Source organism: Artemia sp. Qi Xiang Cuo, unplaced genomic scaffold (assembly GCF_049724085.1).
Source record: "Artemia sp. Qi Xiang Cuo unplaced genomic scaffold, ASM4972408v1 HiC_scaffold_3213, whole genome shotgun sequence".
NCBI lineage: Eukaryota > Metazoa > Arthropoda > Branchiopoda > Anostraca > Artemiidae > Artemia > Artemia sp. Qi Xiang Cuo.
The window spans coordinates 116655-136050 of NW_028300606.1; the positions used below are offsets into that span (position 1 = coordinate 116655).

Genomic DNA, 19396 nt, shown 5'->3' on the forward strand with positions numbered 1-19396 from the left:
TATGAGAAAAGGGAAAATTTCTGATTGGACTTACTGCCAACTGTGCCCTCTACTTTATTTCAATAAAGATGAAATTTCAAAAATTACAAAATAATTATAACTGTTAAATTATTGATTTAAAATTCGTGCCCCTAAAATTTCTGTGGCCGGGGCAAGCGTTTCTTGTGGTATTAAATAAAAAAAACAAGTTTTTTAAACTGAAAGTAAGAAGCAACATTAAAACTTAAAACGAACAGAAATTATTCCTTAGATGAAAAGGGCTGTCCGCTTCTCAACGCCTCGCTCTTTAAGATAAATTTTTTTTTTGTTTTAAAAAAAAAGTTTTGAGTCAGAGTAAAACTTGATCTTAACGAGCGGGGCAGTGAGGAGGGAACAACCCCTTTCATATAAGGTATAATTTCTGTGCGATTTAAGTTTTAATGTCGCGTCTCACTGTCAGTTAAAAAAACTTGTTTTTTTATTTAATTTCTGATCGTTTTTTAGTTAATGCAGCTTTTATTTTGGCTCACCGTCATTGAATAAGTAAACAAAATTTGCATAAAAATTTTACTTTTCTACTGCTAAATGGCTGTCTTTAAATTTGGTTCTGACGTAATTTACAAATTAAATTCCGTAACGAACTTCTATGTTCGTATATTTTTCTCCCGGCAAAAAATAATGCTTGGAAATCCGGCGCCCCCTTCATAGAAATGTCCCTTACCCCAAAGAAACATCCTCCACGGAAAGCTTCTCCCGAGTAACCCCCTCCGCCAGCCCCCCCCCCCACCAGAAAAAAATTCTTCCTGAAAATGTCTGTATGCTTCCCAATAACCAATAAAATATGTAAGCAAAAGGCAAAGTTCATAACTTGCAGCCCTTCCCCTGGGAACTTTGGGGGACTAAGTCATCCTAAAAGATATATTTATTAGATTTTCGACTATGCTGAACAAAATGGCTATCTCAAAATTTTAATTGGGTGACTTTGAGAAAAAATGAGCGTGGGAGGGGGCCTAGTTGCCCTCCATTTTTTTGGTCACTTGAAAAGGGCACTAGAACTTTTAATTTCCGTTCGAATGAGCCCTCCTACGATATTATAGTACCATTGGGTCAATATGATTACCCCTGGGGAAAAGAAAAAAAACAAATAAACACTCATCCGTGATCTTTCTTCTTGCAAAAAATGGAAAATTCCACATTTTTGTAGATAGGAGCTTGAAACCTCTACAGTTGGGTTCTCCGATACGCTGAATATTATGGTGTGATTTTAATTAAGGTTCTGTAACTTTTAGGGGTTCTTTTCTCCTTTTTCCGAAAATCAGCCAAATTTTTCTCAGGCGCGTAACTTTTGATGGGTAAGATTAAACTTGATGAAACTTATATATTTGAAATCCGAATTAATATCTGATTCTTTTGATGTACCTATTGGTATCAAAATTCCGGTTACCATTGAGCCGGGTCGCTCCTTAATTAGAGTTCGTTACCATGAACTGTTTGAAAGGCCTTAAGGCCTCAATGTTTTAACGTTTTTTTCCCAAAGACAATTCATATGGAAGGGGTGGCTGTACCAAATTTGGAGGGGGCTCATTCGATTGGAAATCGGAAGTTCTAGTGTCCTTTTTAAGAGTCCAAACCGATAGGTGGGCAACTAGCCCTCCCACCTCCTCTTTCCCCAAATGGATTCATTCAAAATTTTGAGATAGCTATTTTTTTCAGAGTAGTTCGAAGATTCGATAACACAAACTCCAAGGCTCGCATAACCCCCCTGATCTGTCCATAATGGTATTCAGGAAATTGCGCTGGTTCCTAGTATAAATTATTCATTCATTCCAAGTCCCTATTCCTTAGTATAGAGATTATCCCTTCATTCCCTCCCCTACCTCTTTTCGGTGCAACACTCATAAAATTTGTTTTCAGGCTTTGTTGTCGTGAATTTTTGCGTATAATCTCTTATACTTTTCATATGTTCTAATAAAAATAATGTCGTTATTAGTAATTTTAAAATAGAAATTAGTTCTTTCTAAATTGTTTATATATTACGTAAATAGAATATGTGTGTATGTTTTATGTGTATGGTATAATAGAAAGAATGATATTTTGATAAATCGTACTCAAAATCCAGAAGTCATGATCTCTAAACTCAATCTCTAAACCCCCCTTTCCCCTTTTCAATTCAACGCCATAAAATGTGTTTTCAGTTCTTATTGTCCTAAATTTCTGCGTTTAATTTTGTATATTGTGTATGTGTTCTAGTAAAATGAATGTTGTTCATAGTAATATTAAAAATTTTAAATTAGTTTTTTTTTTTTTATTGTTTTTTACGGTACATAACTTCATAAAATTGAAATATTTGTATGTTCTTTATGTGTATGGTATAATAGATAGAAGGATATTTTTCCAAAACGTGTTAAAAATCCTGAAATCAGGATTTCTAAACTCAAATCCTTTTAAAAACTCAGTGTTTTGTGTGTATTTTATCTTTAGTTTTCTGTTTTGCAGCCTAATCAATTCTTATAATAACTCAGAATTAGATAATTTCGAAGACCACTCCTTTTCATGACGATAAACAAAAGTTCGAATTGGGATAATTTTATTAGACAGTGATAATAAAATTCACAAAATATACTAGATATTTCGATCACATCTACAGTAACCGTCATCAGCAGAAAATCAGAATTACTTTTCGTTAATGAAACTCTGAAATTTTAAATACTTATTACATTGTCTTTTATATACTTTATTTTATAGTTTATTTTATTATTATAGTTTAGTTTATTATTATAGTATTTTATTATGATATATTGTTGATACTTTATTTATGGTATGTTTCCGAAGATGCACCCGATTTGATTCTATCACTCCGGGAGTTGTGCGTTGGTCTAGTTGAATTAGCCTATCCATCAACGGTTCATCAAATATCAAAAATGAACTTTGATCCTGAAGTTTGGAATTGTCTTTTTAAAGTAAGTAGATTTTTTTTTTTTTTTTTTTAATTAACATGGCCAGCCCCAAAATAAGGCAGATTCTGATTCCTCCCAATTCTTGCACAATATTTAAAGACTTTATCAGGTTCATTTAAATTTATTATTTATTAAATTATTCATTTATTATTTTATTAAATTTAAATTTATTAGGTGATTAATGAAAATGTATTTTTCAGTAAAGGGAAAGAAACTAGTAAAAATCCTAAAAACATGAATTGGGGAAGGAAAGTATTGGAAGTGTGCGAGAAAATGTATAGATCTTGAATTTTGGAGGCGGGATGGGGTGTATGCTACAATAAGAGGATAAATTGGGCTCAAGTTGCAATAAAGTAAAACTTGGACATAAATTTGTATCTTTCTTCTTCTTTTTTTTATGAGTAGCCAGAGCCCCACCCAGGGTGCTGTTTCAGGGGAAAGACGGCAACTGTGCCTGGCAACTGTTATCTTAGGCTCTGGACCGTTCTCCTCATCCTCCTTCTATGCTTCTTCATCCCAGTTTCTTCTTGTCCATCTTCCATGGAATTCATAAAGGTTTTAGTTTTCTTTTTCTCACACTTCTTCATCCTAGCTTTCATTTTATGCTCAGAAACTGCTCCTTCTTCTTTTATGCTCCCCCTTCATTCCAGTTTCTTCAAAGCTGACGCATCGGCCATCTTCCATAAAGATTTTTGATTGTTTCCTGTTTTTCTTTTACATTATAGCCCTTATGTTAGGCTCCGGAACCTGATCCTTCTCCTTTTATGCGGCTCCTTCATCCCGGTTTCGTCTTGTTCATCTTCCATGGAATTTATAAAGGTTGTAAGTTACCTTTTTTTCCCTTTCTTCTTCATCCTAGACCCGTGATTCCCTAACGTAGGGCGTAGGCCCCAGCGGTGGGGCATGGCAATATTTTGGTGGATCATGGGCAGGACGTGTACCATTCGGCTGATTATACTTTAGACCCTTAATCATAGGCAGCGCAATCGCGCTGCCGAAGTAAAGAACGATGTTGGCACTATGTCTTTTTTTTTTCATACCAGGGCACTTCGTATCGAAGGAGTTGTCGTAGAAACTTCGAAAACGTGTCATTCGATTGGAAATTGGAGTGGCTTGTGCCCTTTTTAATAGTCGAAAGTGATTGGAGGGCAACTAACACCCCTCAAACGCCCACATTTCCCTCATATGCCCCCAGGCCATAATTTACAACCCTTGCCCTAAGGGCTGTGGGGGGGAGGAGTTGTCATCCTTAAAGACCTAATTTCCAAAACTTTCAACTACGTTGAACAAAATGGCCATCCAAAAATTTTGATTTGGATGTGTTTGGAAAAAAGGTGGGCGTGAGAGGGGGGTTAGTTGCTCTCAAATCACTTTCGACTATTGAAAAGGGCACTAGCCCTATGAATTTCCAATCGAATGAGCCCTTTTTCAAGTTTCTACGACAAAGCTTTCAATAAAAACATTATATGCCCCCAGGGTATAACTTACAACCCTTACCCTGAGGGGGGTGTGTGGGGGGGGGGCTGAGTGTCATCCACGAATATATTAGGTCCGGAACAGTCCACTGCTTTTAACCAATGTTCGATCAAAAACTTTGTAGGGGATGTGTTTGGAGAAATGTTGGGCATTGAAGGGGTGTTAGTTGCCTTCCAATCACTTTTGACTATTAAAAAGGGCACTAGTCATTTCAATTTCCAATCAAATGAGCCCTTTTTGAAGTTTCTACGAAAACGCTTTCTATAAATTATAAATTGCTCATTGACTTGCTAACTGGGAACACAAAGAATTTATAAATTAAATATTATCATTCATGGATAAATGTTTAGCAAATATAAATAAAAAATATACTTACTATTTTTTCACCTAATACAGCCGACCCCTCCCCCAACATCTCCCTCTCCTGACCAACCATTATTAAAATGCTATTCATTGTTACATTTATGCTTCAACATCGAGAACCAGTTTGACTTTTGACTTCACTTAAGGCTTTCGCTCGACAGCGTAAAGGGAACCAGACGTCAGTGCCGCTTGTCATCTCAAGAGCGGATTGGGCAAAATTTGTAGGCTGATGGTTCGGCTGAAGGCTGATGGCCGTTCGTCATCTCGAGATTGGTTTGGGCAAGAGTTGGAGGCTGATGGTTTGGGAAGTGATTCAACTGTGTCTAACGTTCGCCCATCATTTTTTGTCGTCTTTCTTTAGGGTGTTTCAAGCCGTTCGTGGTTGGGTCAAAATCAAAAGATAAGCCGGATAGGTGTCTCACCCGACGGGTAAAGTCAGACAGTGAATGGACAGGGCCAGCTAATGGAACCAAGAGATAACACCAATAATAAAAAATAGACTCATCATAAAAAATGTATTAAAATCATTTTCGAAATGGGAATTTTTTGTACAATAATCAATTGTATCCATTGTTTTTAACCCCAAAAATATTTAAAGTTTTTTTTGAAGGAACCAAAAGTAACAACAGTAAATCCATACCAACAGTCAAAAATAAATTAATATGATTTTAATCAGTCACTTGTGTGTAGGAACTGTAGATGGCATAAGTGTATTTGTTTGGCTCCTTAGTTCAAACGATCTTTGGTTATAAGGGTAAACTTCGAGGTATAGAGGTCAGCACGTTCAGATTAATGTCAAATTATTTGTGCCTGACCTTGATACCAAGAACAGTTCAGTTCAGCCGATTCAGTAACTCGAGTTGGATCAAACAGATTCTTTTTGTGAAGGAAATTCTTTATGAAACAAAATCACAAAAAAAGTGTAAATACTGCACATACATAGATGCATAAATACTCCGGCCCATTGGGCTTGCCTATGGCCGGTCGCGTGGGGGGGGGGGTGTCATAAATACAAAATTGTATTATTAGAAATAAATTTTAAAATTAGGTACGGAAGGGGGGAGGACGATTTTGGACTTATCGCAGGAGGAACTGGAGTTCAAACTTGTCCCCTCTGTGTGAAGGTATAAGTACATTGGTTTAATCTATTAATTTTTTTTTTCATTTTGAATGTGAACCCCTCTACTGAATTGAGGAAATACCTCCGTAAATTAGTGGCCAACCCACCTCTAACCTTATTGAAGACCAATCTTCTTGGTTTAAAAATATTTCTTTTCTTTCTCTTTGATTTATTATTACTTTCAGGCTGTTGTATCACTGCTGCGACATCTTCACACAAGGGATACGCGACATAGATTTTGTCCCGAGGGTACTTGGACTGCTTCCAGATTAGGAGAGGACATACCTTTGAATGTTCGTACATTTGAAAAGAAACCGAAGCTTTTTACCCAGCCGCTTGGTTTTTTACGCAAACAAAATTTACCCAGATTTTTACACGAACGAAAACACGGAAAAGGTATAATTTAGAGGTATATCATAACAACAAAGATATATCATAACTTGAAATTTTCCCTTGCGTAGAGATAAATAACCGGATTTCTGGAGTACATTTTATAGTTTGTTTCTTCTTCATTTCGTGTAATACTAAAACATCCTTTTTATAATTGAAAATTGTATATTACTCATTACTCAATTATTCACAACTAATTACTCATATATTAATCAATTGTATAATCAAAGACCTTGAAATACTATAAACTGCAAAAAGTGCTTTGTGAAAAAATGTACTCTTCATAGATAGACCTTTAATGAGAGAAGATACAATTGAATACCTATTCAGACCTAGGAAATTTAAATTTCAATGCAGGAAAAGATTCTACGTACAGGGAATATAAATCATATTTGGTTTCTCAATGCAATTTTGCCTGGAGTCCAGTACTATAAGATCTTTGAGTATAATTCATCTTCATACCACTGGACATTGAGAATAAGGTCTTTTTGCGTATTTTAAGAGACCAGTTTTGGAAAGAAGTATCTAATCATTGGAACGGCATTAATTAAAAATATTTACGAAAAAGTATTATTGTTAATAAAAAAAAATATTAAAATTAAAAATAAGAAAAGAATAATAAATATAATAAAAAAAACACAAAAAAACAACAACAGAAAATAATGGTAAATAAAAAATGAAAACAAAAAACGAGCAGAAATTATCAAAAACGATCATAGAAAACACAAAGCCAACAGATACTAATGTAGATGAACAAGTAAATCTTAAAACAATTTAGAAATTAAACTGGATGTTCAAGTCCAAATGAAAACGAACAATTTTACTAGTAAGAGGAGTTTGGTTATTTTCCTTATCCCCCTTTCTTGAATGTAAAGGTCTGAATGCTGTAAAATCTTTGAGTACAATTCATCTTCTTACCTTGAGAACAGTGGTGTATCCGGGGGTGAGAGACCCCCCTAACGTAGTCAAAATAATTTTGGAGACCACACTGCCTTTCCATGACGGTAAAATAAAAGTTCAAAATAGGGATAAAATATAGTTTTACTACTGATGACAGTCACTGTATATGTGACCGAAATATCTGGTATTTTTTTGTGAATTTTCTATACACTGTCTATTAATAAGGATTTTATCTCTATTTTAAACTTTAATTTTAACGTAGTCAAAAGTGGTGTAATTTACTTAATTAACTCAAGTTTGTGCAAATTAAACTTGCTCCTAGCACAAGTTTATCGGATCATCCTTTTGTGCCCCCTTCCCCCCCCCAAAAAAAAAAAAATCCCGGAAAGAATTATTTAGTGCGTAAATTCTAGGGAACACACTGTAAGGTGTGTTGTTGGATCCATATATTTAATGTCTAGGAACTGTTTCATATATTTATTTTAAAAGATATGTTTATTTATTAATATATTTTTTTATTACATAAAAAGAAATATTGCAAGTAACAAAGGTTTGCACCTTATCCTTTTGCATTTTTTGTCTTGCCCGTTTTAGTAAAAAAAAAATTATTGAATTAAAAGCGGTCGTGACCGTAATTGCTTGAAACAACGAAAATGAAAAGTAATTGGTAGTAAAATAGTAAAAAGTAATTAAATTGTGTTTGCTTGGAAACGCTAAGGTTAGTCGATAAATTAACCAATTCAAGTTGACCTTTTAATTGTGCATCAAGTTGACCATGCAAAGCGTTGTTTAAAAAAAATTTCAAAAGTTACAGGATTTTGAAGAAAAACAAAGGTGGAGTTTCAGTGATGTATCTGAACCTTTGTACCTCTGTATTTGTACCTCTTTGGTGATGTATCTGAACGATTTATAAGTAAGTAATGGATGTTGCAATCTGGAAAAGCTGTGAAGTTTCTTGACCTTTGAGACTAAAATCATATGATAGATACGAAAATGTTTTAAAGTAGGCAGACATAGAGGAAATGACGTGTGAAACTTTTTATCAGCAGGGCAAAGTAATGAATCCAGGGGGCGAGCTCCCCCCCCCCCCCTAACGTCTTCTGAAATATTGTAATTACTGAATTAACGCAAAAAATGATAACCTTTGGGATTTTTTGTTGTGTCCGGTTTTTTCTTGGTGTTTTTTATTTGTGTACATATTCTAACATATTTTTATTAATGTGTGGGGGGGGGGTGTGTGCTTTTTTTCAATAGCTTCGGTAAAGAAAATAACAAAAAATTTTATTTTTCAATGAAAACTTAACAAAAACGGTATTTTTACATATAGAGGACAAATGAACTCTACCCCTCCTTCTTTTTGACGATCTTGCAAATAACTCGGGTAACTAGTTTGAACTTCACAACAATTCGCCTTGAGCCACACGATTGTGTAACTCTTGCGATAACATGTGTTTTCATCCTAATGTTTCGACTAACTGATTTATTGACCACACTATTCTCAATATATGTCATTATATACTTAACTTATTATCATCATTCTCCCTATTTCTTATTATATCAACACATCACTGCTAAATGACTTATGATTTATCAGTCCTGATGAATTGTTGCATATATTGTAAATGTTTTATGTGTCTGAACAAAACAGTGAACCAAACCCAATATAAAATGAGAACTTTTACTTAAAATTTTCCCAATGTTGTCTCTAGTGTATCTTGAAATGTGTTGCTGTCGATTTTTGTGTCACTCAGGGAAATACAAGTCACCTTTTCTCTTAATTTGGGTGATATAGTCGTAGATGCCTTTATTCTCCCTTTATAAAGGAGATAAACTATGACCCTAAGGTAATTAAACTTTGGTAGCGTGCCTTAGGCTATGACCGGACTAATGATGCGTACCGACTGGGTATGTTCGAGGGGCTAAAGGTAGTTCGTAGAGAGGTTGGCTATGATGCAATACTTTTACTCAGTTAACATACAATAATACTAGATATATATTTTCTACTGGGACTGGCTGTCCCAAGTAGACCACAAGTCTCGGAAAAATATGATAATATTTAATAAGATATTTAGACACTTACAATGATTCGACTATATTCCAAGGTATTTATAAATCAACCTACCAGAGGTCAGTCCGGCATAAAGTTAGTATTCGTCTGTCCCTTCCGATAAAATGTATCTTTTATACATTTTTATAAGCCACACCTTCCTGTACCCAACCCACGCATTAGCTACGAAGTGGCGATTTCTCAATTTCCCGTTAAGCAGAAACTTGGCAGGATATGTTCCTTATCTTAATAAAAAGTGATATTTCTAAACTTTGTATTTGCGTCTTAATATATAATTCCAAATTGACTAAATTAGAAGCTTTAGCACAATACTCCCCATTTAAAGAAGAATTGTTCCAATTCCCAATATTTTACTATTAAAACAATTTAATTTTGTTTACAGCTATTATGCTGCCATTTTTGGGTCATTATGTGCATATACCCTCAATGGGTTTCCTTAGGGTCATGTTTCTGGTCCAATATAGGCCACGTTTTTTTTTGTCGAAGGATTTCAATTTGAAATTCATCCTTGTTTCTTTTTTTCTCTGTCTCTAGGACTGAAAAATACTCTTTTTACCCTTCTTCGTATGCATCTTCTGTTTTAACTTGACCCCAAGCGGCTTCAGCATATTAGTGATTCTGCTTAAATTAGATTTCAAGTTATATTAGAAATGTTTATGAATTATTTGAGTTTAAATATAATTCCAATTAATAATTTAATTTATCTGTGCGATGTGGTTGATATACCGTTTATTTTTCAGGTTTAGAAATGCCTTGGATAAAATACTCATAATATTTTTGGTTTTTAAATTTTCACATATTTTTTTAATAGTACTTCTTAGCTATTACGTGGGTTGGGTAAAGGAAGGTGTGGTTGATAAAAATGTATAAAAGATACATTTTATCGGAAGGGATAGATGGATACTAACTTTATGCCGGACTGACTTATGGTACGTTGATTTAGAAATACCTTGGAATATAGTTGAATCATTGTAAGTGTCTAAATATCTTATTATATATTATCGTAGTTTTCCGAGACTTGTGGTCTATTTGGGATAGCCAGTCCCAGTAGAAAGAATATATCTAGTATTATTATATGTTAATGGAATAAAAGTATTGCATCATAGCCAACCTCTCTTACATGTATTCCCAGCATGTAAGCTAATTCCCTATGTTTGCGTCCAGCCTTTCCATTAGCGGTTGCCATATAAGACGATGTAAACCAACGTTTCACACCCAGATATTCTGTAATTTCGTCTAATAATTTGGCCCTAAAACATGGCCCATTGTCGCTAAGTAGCAGTCTAGGAAAAATTCTGTGTTTCAAAAATAGGCGATTGACCAAAACTTTCGCAATGGTTTTTGTCTTTTCGTCTTTAATTGGAAAAGCGTACAAGTATGAGTTAAAATGGTCAACTACGGTTAGTACACACCTTTTTTTCCTGGAAACTGGTAAACTTCCTTCTGTTCCCCAAATGTCTATTGACATTAATTCTCGTGTTTTTTCTCATTTTTTTTCTTTGTTCTTAGACAAAAGAATACAATTTCCACCCCTTCATGGTTATTCAGGTTGTTGCATAAAAGATTTAATTGTAAACATATACATTGAGATACTAGACTCCTTCATTATTCTATTACCCATTTATGACATTATTGGTAAAATTTGGACGTGGATGGAATATTCCCTAGATGGGGCAGAGGTTCAGTTAATCTACAAGTCAGTGGACCGCGTATCAATAGGATGGAGAGGGGGAGTCTGAAGCCTCTAAAGGAGGTATTTTCGAAACCAACTCTTCTACTTTTCGGTGAACATTCATTTAAACATGGAAGGAGAGACGGAGTGATGACGGAGTGACTAACACCAAAGAGTTTGGTTTACTGATTTTACAGCTTCAGTTGTTTATCTGACGAACATTGCGAATAGGACATTAACGAAAGTTGTCTCCTTTCAACGGTTCTATATTGACAATAGCTTCGAGCAACGAGCATCGAGTAATATCGAATCATCGAATAGCTCGAGTAATAGCTGGAGCAATAGCAACGAGTTTGACATAGTGGCTAACTCGTCAAAACTCAAAAATGATGCTTAACTGGTCAACGACATACTTCTTTGTATTTCTTTTACCGAACCATTCATTTCTCCTCCAATCTCTGCTAGTCTGGTATCCCCCCCCCCTCCCCCCCCCCCGTGGAAATTTTTCTGCCGGCGCCCTTGGACCCATATTAGAATTTGAATTTTTTGTTTTTATGTTTTAGATAAAGTTCTTCTCAGCGTTCAACAGTCAAGAGCACATGTCATTCTGTTCGAAGCCCCTTTTTTATTTAACTTCACTAGTCGAGTGAAGTTTTTCAAATATCTCATAGATCAAGATAAAAAAGAACGGCCACTTCAGGAACATGTTCGTGTTCGTATTCGAAGATCCGATTTATACGACGATGCTTTTGCTAATTTGTCTTCTAAAAAAGGTAAGAAAAATATTGTACTTATTTGCAGTTGGTAAGTACTCCCAGATTTTTCAAGGTCTACGGTCCAGGTCCAGGTCTACGGACTCTATTTAGTTTAGGACTCTTGATTTTGTTTTTGGTATCCACCTAATTATTCTTTGAAAGCTTCACCCCTGGCCTGTCTAGTAACAATAGCTGTAGTAGCAGTATGCACACATCACCTTTTCAAAAAAAGCTAAAGTACTGATGAGGAAATGGTACTGCAATTTAGAAGCTACTCTATAAAAATTAAAAATGAGTCATGGCTTGGAAGCTATATCCGGTTTGGCATCCTGGCACCTCCTGGGAAGAGTCAGATAAAATTGAACCTTTTCAAAAATGAGCCCTACAAATAATTTTCAAAAAAGGTAAAGGTCCGAAAAAGGTAAATTAAAGGTAAACTCTCAAAAAAGGTAAAGGTATAGTTCCATACTCTTTTTCTCTTAAAAAAAGCTAGTTTAGAAACACAGAAGTGCATGAGAGTTGTTTTGTGTCTCAAAAATTCATTTTCTAAAATTCATAACAAAACTCACATGGAAGATATTTTCCCCAAAATAGCAGTACCCACCCCACCCACCTTGGACCTTCTTACAGAATGCTCCTATCTTCTGCACTTTTTTTATGTTTGACTTCAAGATACTAAAAAACACTTGTCCCTTATATTACTTGAAACAATTCGGGAACCTAAAATCCACCTCTACTTCCCGTTACCTCGTTTCTCTTATTGATCACATCGGGAAAACCCTTGAAAAGCCTAATTCCTGGCTAAATTAATTTCCATTAACCTTCAGAAAGCATTCGACCTTGTTAACCACAATATTTTAATTGAGAAACTTGTCAACGAGTTCAATATTGATCCCTTACTGGTGAAATTAGTTGCCTCCTTCTTAACAAATAGATGGCAAGTTGTCAAATACCAAAATCATTATTCAAATCCTCTCCCTGTCCACAACGGCATACCCCAAGGTACTCTCCTTGGTCCCCTCCTTTTTTCAGTAATGATCAACAGCCTCGCAAAGGAATTTCCTGACCGATGGAAATTTGTTGATGACCTAACGGTTATTTAAACTTGCTTCATAAATTTAATAAGCGACCATATGAGCGTCCTCAATGATATTGGAGACGGGGCCTTGGACTTAGACATGACAGTAAACCCCTCTAAGTCCATGATAATGCCAATTGGTATCCTCAAATCCTCACTCTATTTTCTTAATCCTATCCCTCCTGAAATTTCTGTGTCCTCATTTAAACTAGTTGGAGTCACAATTTTTTCAAATTTAAAGTGGAATATCCACGTTAAAGACATCATCCATAGAGCTAATGTGTCTATCGCTTTTCTTAAGATCTTAAATAAATTCAGCGTCCCCCCTTCCCACTCCTTAAGAATTTACACGTCTTTTGTCCTATATATTCCTATATATGTCCTATATTGTCTAGAATATGCTTGTTCAGTTTGGCACCCTGGTATCTCTCGCGAAGAATCGGAAAAAATCGAATCAATTCAAAAAAGGGCCGTGCTAATAATTTTCAAACAAGGCAAGGTGCCGTAATCTCTGCTCCTAAAAAAAGCTACTCTGAAAAACCTGGAGCAAAGGAGGGTTTCGTTGTGACTCCGTTTTGCAAAAAATGCTATAACAAACCCTTGGACGGCAAGTATTTTCTCCAAACGTCACTCCCCATCCAGAACACAGTCGCCTCGAGCTGTTTCTGAGCCCATCCCCGCTTTGTCCCCCATTCGCTGCGTTACTTCCATATACGAAAGAAATTTTATCCCCTTCATTACATATAAAATTAATAAAATTTCTCAAGATTTTCTTTTTTTTTTCCTCTTTTTTTTTTTATTAGCTGTTGTTAATGCCCCGGGTCTTGGGGTATGTTAATTGTTCCCCCCCCCCCTTTCCTGACCAGTTTTTATTGTTTTTAACTCTTTCATTGATTTACTGTAGTTTAATTGCTGACACTTTCTTAGTATCCCTTTTAATTTAAACGCATTTATGTCTCGTTCTAATTTTAGTTTGACCAGTTTTTAATGCATTTATGTCTCGCTCTAAGTTTAGTTTGACCAATTTTTGTTTTTTTTTAATTTTTTAATTGACTTTTTACATTTTTAATTATTGACTTTTAAATGACGTTCATTATTATTATTATTATTATTATTATTATTTATTTTTAACCCACACTATACAGAGGTACAATACGTGGAGTATCACGAGGAAAAACGCAAAAAATGCGACACAAGACAATATATAAATCAAAAATTACCAAATTACAGCGTAACACATAATAATTTAAAAGAAACGAGAGCAAAAAAAAATAATAATAATAACGTGAAAGGAGGGGGAAAAGAGGAAAAGAGAGAGAGAGAGAAAAAAAAAAAAAAAAAAAAAACTGACAACATGCAGAAACTAATAACCAGGCATTAATATTATCATTATTGGATTTTTACTCACTCTTTACAAATATAAATTTTAGAATGACCAAACAGAGAAAAACAACTAAACAAATAAAAGAAAAAGAAAAATAACTTACGACTGAAAAAACCTGATAAGGTGATGGTGCGGATAAAAACAGATACAAGCAGTATTTGAAAGTTTTCTGTGTAGTGCTTCCAGTTTTTCAGTAATATTGGGAACAAGAAATTTATTAATAATTACCCGGTTTTTGGTCCAAGGTGGAAGAAACAACAAAAATTTACAAAATCTAAAATAATTAATCCGGATTCTTTTTAACTCATTTTTCTTCAGAAGGAGAAAAATTTCAGAAGCAAAAAGAATTGAATGGTCACAAAAAGTTGAGTAGAGCTTGGCTACCGCGAGTTTATTATATTTACCTCTATTGGCAACAATTTTAGCATATCCTAATTTAATTTTCATATTAATATCTGAGACTGTGCGCTGGCGCAAGCTCGGAAGACTATTAGTAATAAAAATACCGAGCCATCGAAGAGAATCTACGAGAGGGATAGTAAAGCCACTACAGTGAAGGGACGTACTAGGAATATTATTAAAAGAAAGAAATTTACATATATCTACATGAAGAGAAAGGCCTATGTCTGAAAAAGAAGTAGCAACACGAGAAACCATGTTAGATAAGCCAGTTTTAGTACGGCTTATAAGAAGCAGATCATCAGCGTAAGCCAGGTAGGAAACATCAGAATAAACGGAGAGATAGGTAGCCGAAATATTTGCCAGAACTCCTGAAATACACAAATTAAAAAGGGTCGGAGATAAAACTCCACCTTGCCTTAAACCTCTTTTCAATTTAATATTAGATGCAGGCACAGATTTCAGCCGAAGAAAAGAATTAGAGTACCAGTACCGAATAAGCAAAATAACCGATAGATTGACACTGTAACCACGAAGAGCAGAGAAAAGCTGACTATGACATACACTATCAAAAGCTTTAGATAGATCTAAAGTACAAAGATATATACTCCTTCCCTTAGAAGAATTTTCAAGGAGCAAAGAAGATAATACATGATGTGCGTGTTGACAACCTACTCCGGGCTTAAAACCAAACTGGTTATCTCTCTCAAGCATATTATTAGTCACAAAAGGTATTAAAACATGCTCAAGAACTTCTTATGGTTTTCTCTATTTCGTTGTTGTTCTTTGCATTTTTAGTGTAACCATTTATTTGTTGTCAACTCCAAAGTCCGAATTTGGCCCTTTGTGGGCTTGTGATAGCGATTTTTTTAAATAAATATCATCTCTTATATTGCAAAAAAAGCTAATGATATTCCCCGTCTGTAAGTTCGGTCAATATCACTGGCTGAATTACTACTAAGTCATTTTTAGTTAAAGGTAAATCCGTTTTTTGATATTTTTATTCTGTACAGATTAGATACTATATCATTAATTTTTTAATATGTATTTTAGTGCCTGACATGAAAAAGAGATTACGTGTTAAGTTAGTAAATTCCACTGGACTTGCCGAAGTAGGAATTGATGGAGGAGGTGTTACGCGGGAGTTCATCTCAGAATTGCTGAAGACTGCCTTTGATCCGAATCTGGGCTTTTTCAAATTGTCGGAAGATAACATGCTATACCCACATCCAAACGTGGACATGCATCACCCTATGGTTGATTATCGAAAGCACTATTTTTTCATTGGACGAATGCTTGGAAAGGTTATTTTCTTCTCTATTTTTGATATATCTTTTTTCACATTTCAGAAAAAAAATTATTTCTTATTAACATCTACGATTTTTCTAGGTGGGAGCCCTCCCTTGCACCCTCTCTCACCCTGTGTGTGAATAGATATTATACCATATAATTGCAAGTAATCTATAGTATAGAAGCTTTATATCATAGCTGCTAGTAAAGAGCCCTGTCGAAGAAACCGAGCCTTTTGTACTGAAAATTAAAGAACATATTTTTAAAGAAACTTTGTAGGGTGGAATAATCTGGCTTTGTCTCTGAATAGAAAATGATAGCTAATGGCAATTAGTTTCTAATGGTAGCCACTAATAGTAACTAACGGTAAAACAAATTTTAATTGGTAAGGATTGGCAAAATATTAATTTGTTGTTACTAAAATATTTTTTTTAGGATTTCAAATACGACATAAAATTCTTTGAAAAGGGTGGTAGAATGAAATTGATGCTAAGCCAGTCTTAGGAACTGTCTTGGCCGACAACCTTTAATCCATGATTATTAATCCATCATGGATAAGTCATCATAGGCTACAAAGTCTTGTTTTAATCATACAGATGGAGATGTCATACAGTAAAATAAGACCCAATTTAAGACAGTTTAAGTTTATCATCAGCTGTAGTGTAAATCCTGGAGCACATAATGAATTATGTAAGAGAGATAGATTTGTAACAAATAGCTAACAGATTATCTTAGTCAAATATACATTGAAAAAAATTGAATGTATTTACAAGATATGTTTAAATAAACATGTTATTGTCTGATTAAATATAATTAGATATTTTCTAAATATACCGCTGTCAATTTTCCATTTATCACATCACACAGTATTTTATGTATATAAACCCGCGATAATCATTATCTCTAATGATCGACCTTCACATATCATAAGGAACTTTAAGCAAGATCGACAGTAGAATTTGCAGTTTTGTTATATCTTAAGCTCACAAAGTTGATAAATAAATTCCCAGGAAATAAGGATGAATGCTAAAAAAGAAATCTTAATTTTATAGGTGTTTAAATGTGACATTTTTCTCTTTCTCTCTTCTCCCTTGTTTTTGTCTTTATTTTGTTCTATTGTGAATTATATCTTCAGTTGTTCCCATGCTTAAGAAATAAGTTATTTTTTCCAGGCAATGTTTGAAAATGTATTTGTTGAGCTACCCTTAGCTGACTTTTTCCTGTCCAAACTTCTTGGTCGATCGTCAAGCTCTGACATTAACTTACTGGCATCTTTAGATCCCACTTTACACAAGAACCTCCTTTCCCTCAGAAAAGCAGACGTGTCTGACCTAGGATTATTTTTTTGTATTGATGAAGAAGAATATGGTGCCAAATGGGTAAGTGTAAAGACTACACTTTTTAGAATCAGAATCATAATCATTTATTAACATAAAAGCTTTCGTAGTCAGGATTTAAATCCCGACTAAATCGCGCTATTATTTACAAAGTGAACAAAGACACAAAAAAATTAATACACATGTCACTTATTGTAGACAGAAACATAAAAAGGCACAAACGAATTGCTGAAGCGATTAGTGCGACACTTGGGCTGGACTAGCTTTGTTGCTTTTGATCTTGTAGTTACTTTTTTTGTGAGCATTGAGGGTAATATATTTCTGTGTTTATCACTTGTCAGAAGAAACTGGCCAAATTTACAGATAAGTTGAAAACGGCGGTCGTGAAGTGACGGCAAATTTAGTTGAGACAGTGCTGATTCGTAATCGGTGTACTGATCAGACAGTATGGCCTTCACCGCTCTTTTCTGGACTGATTCGAGTACTTCGCTCATATAGGCAGTGCTCTGAACCTGTGGACCCCATACAGGGCACGCATACTCTAATATCGGGCGAATATATGTCAGGTAGGCTGTTTTCAATTGCGGCACTGAAAAACCAAATCTTCGCATCAGTAAAAGGGTACGCATGGCACAGTTCGCCTTTTTCACTACCTCTTGGACGTGGAGGCTAAACGAACAGTCAACGTTGAACGTAACACCGAGAATAACTGCCGACGATACGCTTTGGTATGGTGGAGGGGGCACTGAAAATCCTTTTTGAGAGGGTTAAATCGAAGAATTTTGGTTTTCGTTTCGTTGATTCGGAGGCTGTTTTCAGAACACTGGTCTCTAAAGTTGTCGATAAATGATTCACTGAACTGGGGAACGGTTTGAGACTTCACAATGAGGTATTTTAAGAGGGTGGAAAGGTCATCTACGAATTTGAACCGTTCGTCAAAATCGGCAAGGACGATGTTGATCACTGCCAAGAACAACAAGGCAGCGAGTTTAGTGCCTTGTGGGGCACCACACGTAAGCTCAGACCATTCCGAATCAGTATCACCCGGGTAGAGACCATATACACTCTGAAGTCGGTCGCGTAAGAAATCTATTATTAATAAGAGAATATGTCTGCAAGCTCCCATAACCTTCAGATTGTTCACTGCAGTATAATGGCGTATCAAGTCGAAGGCTTTTCTATAGTCGGCTAGGAGGAGATCTACAAGTGTGCCTCCTTGGTCAAGCCATTCAACAATAAGGTGATACAGACGCACAAGATAAACAGTTGTACTACTACCTTTCAAGCACTCGTATTGGTATGGATCAAGAGAGCCCTGGACTTGTGACATAAGTTCACGATATATAAATGATTCCGCTACCTTAGAGAGGTTCGGAACTATCGAAATTGGGACGAGTTGGTCGCAAGATTTTGGGTTTTTCACTTTTGGAATGACGCGCACATAAGCTCTCTTCCAAACACTGGGGAACACTTGTTCGCGAAAACACTGGTTAATAATAGAGCTGAGTGGCTTTGCGAGAAAGATGGAAAACTCGCGTAACAACTTTACAGGGAGTTCACCAGGGTACGACGCACAGTTTACTTTCAGTTTCTGAAGTTCCTTAAAGACGGCATATTCAGATACTTCACATATCTCATCAGTCCCGGTGTCAGCAATGATACTCTCAATTTTTGAGTTTGTGAGTGATGGGTATGTGGTGCATATGCCGGAGAAAAAATTGTTCACTTCAGTAGCTGATGTCAGTGTGCCGTCATCTTTGAGTAGTCTCAGGTCCTTTGGCGTTAATTTCCCTGCAAGGGTTTTGACCGAGGAGTGCCATTTGTGAGGGTCAGTGTGCAGTAATGGCGTTATTTTCTCTTTTACATACTGTCTTTGGGCTAGTCTGTTTAACTTCACAATTCTGTTACGCAAACTGGCTGCAGCCGCTTGATCTCCAGCTTTGTGGATACTACAGCGAGTTTTTATCATCTGCTTGAGGTTGCGGGTGATCCATGGTTTGTCAGTGTCACAAACTGTAATAACTTTTAATGGAAAAAAATCGTGGAACTTTTCCAACAGAAGGCTGTTCAGTTTGCTGACTTTGACATTACTATCGGCCTCTGCACAAATGTCCTCAAAATCGTAAGTACCAATCCAGCGACCGAATTGAGCTATTGAAGACATTGTGATGGGCCGAATTGTGGTTTTTGTTCGTTTCGGTCGTGGGATACTTGTTTGTGCTTCCCAG

General features: G+C 35.5%; 1 protein-coding gene across 1 annotated transcript in view; it reads left to right on the forward strand.

Annotated features, from left to right (window-relative positions):
* LOC148938495 (ubiquitin-protein ligase E3C-like) overlaps positions 1-19396 on the forward strand; it is a 93616-nt gene that overhangs the window by 62739 nt on the left and 11481 nt on the right. Inside the window, exons 10-14 of the mRNA XM_089107750.1 lie at positions 2812-2939; positions 6081-6291; positions 11489-11698; positions 15595-15845; positions 17004-17210. Coding sequence (XP_088963876.1) covers positions 2812-2939; positions 6081-6291; positions 11489-11698; positions 15595-15845; positions 17004-17210 — 1007 coding nt within the window. The remainder of the gene's footprint in view (positions 1-2811; positions 2940-6080; positions 6292-11488; positions 11699-15594; positions 15846-17003; positions 17211-19396) is intronic.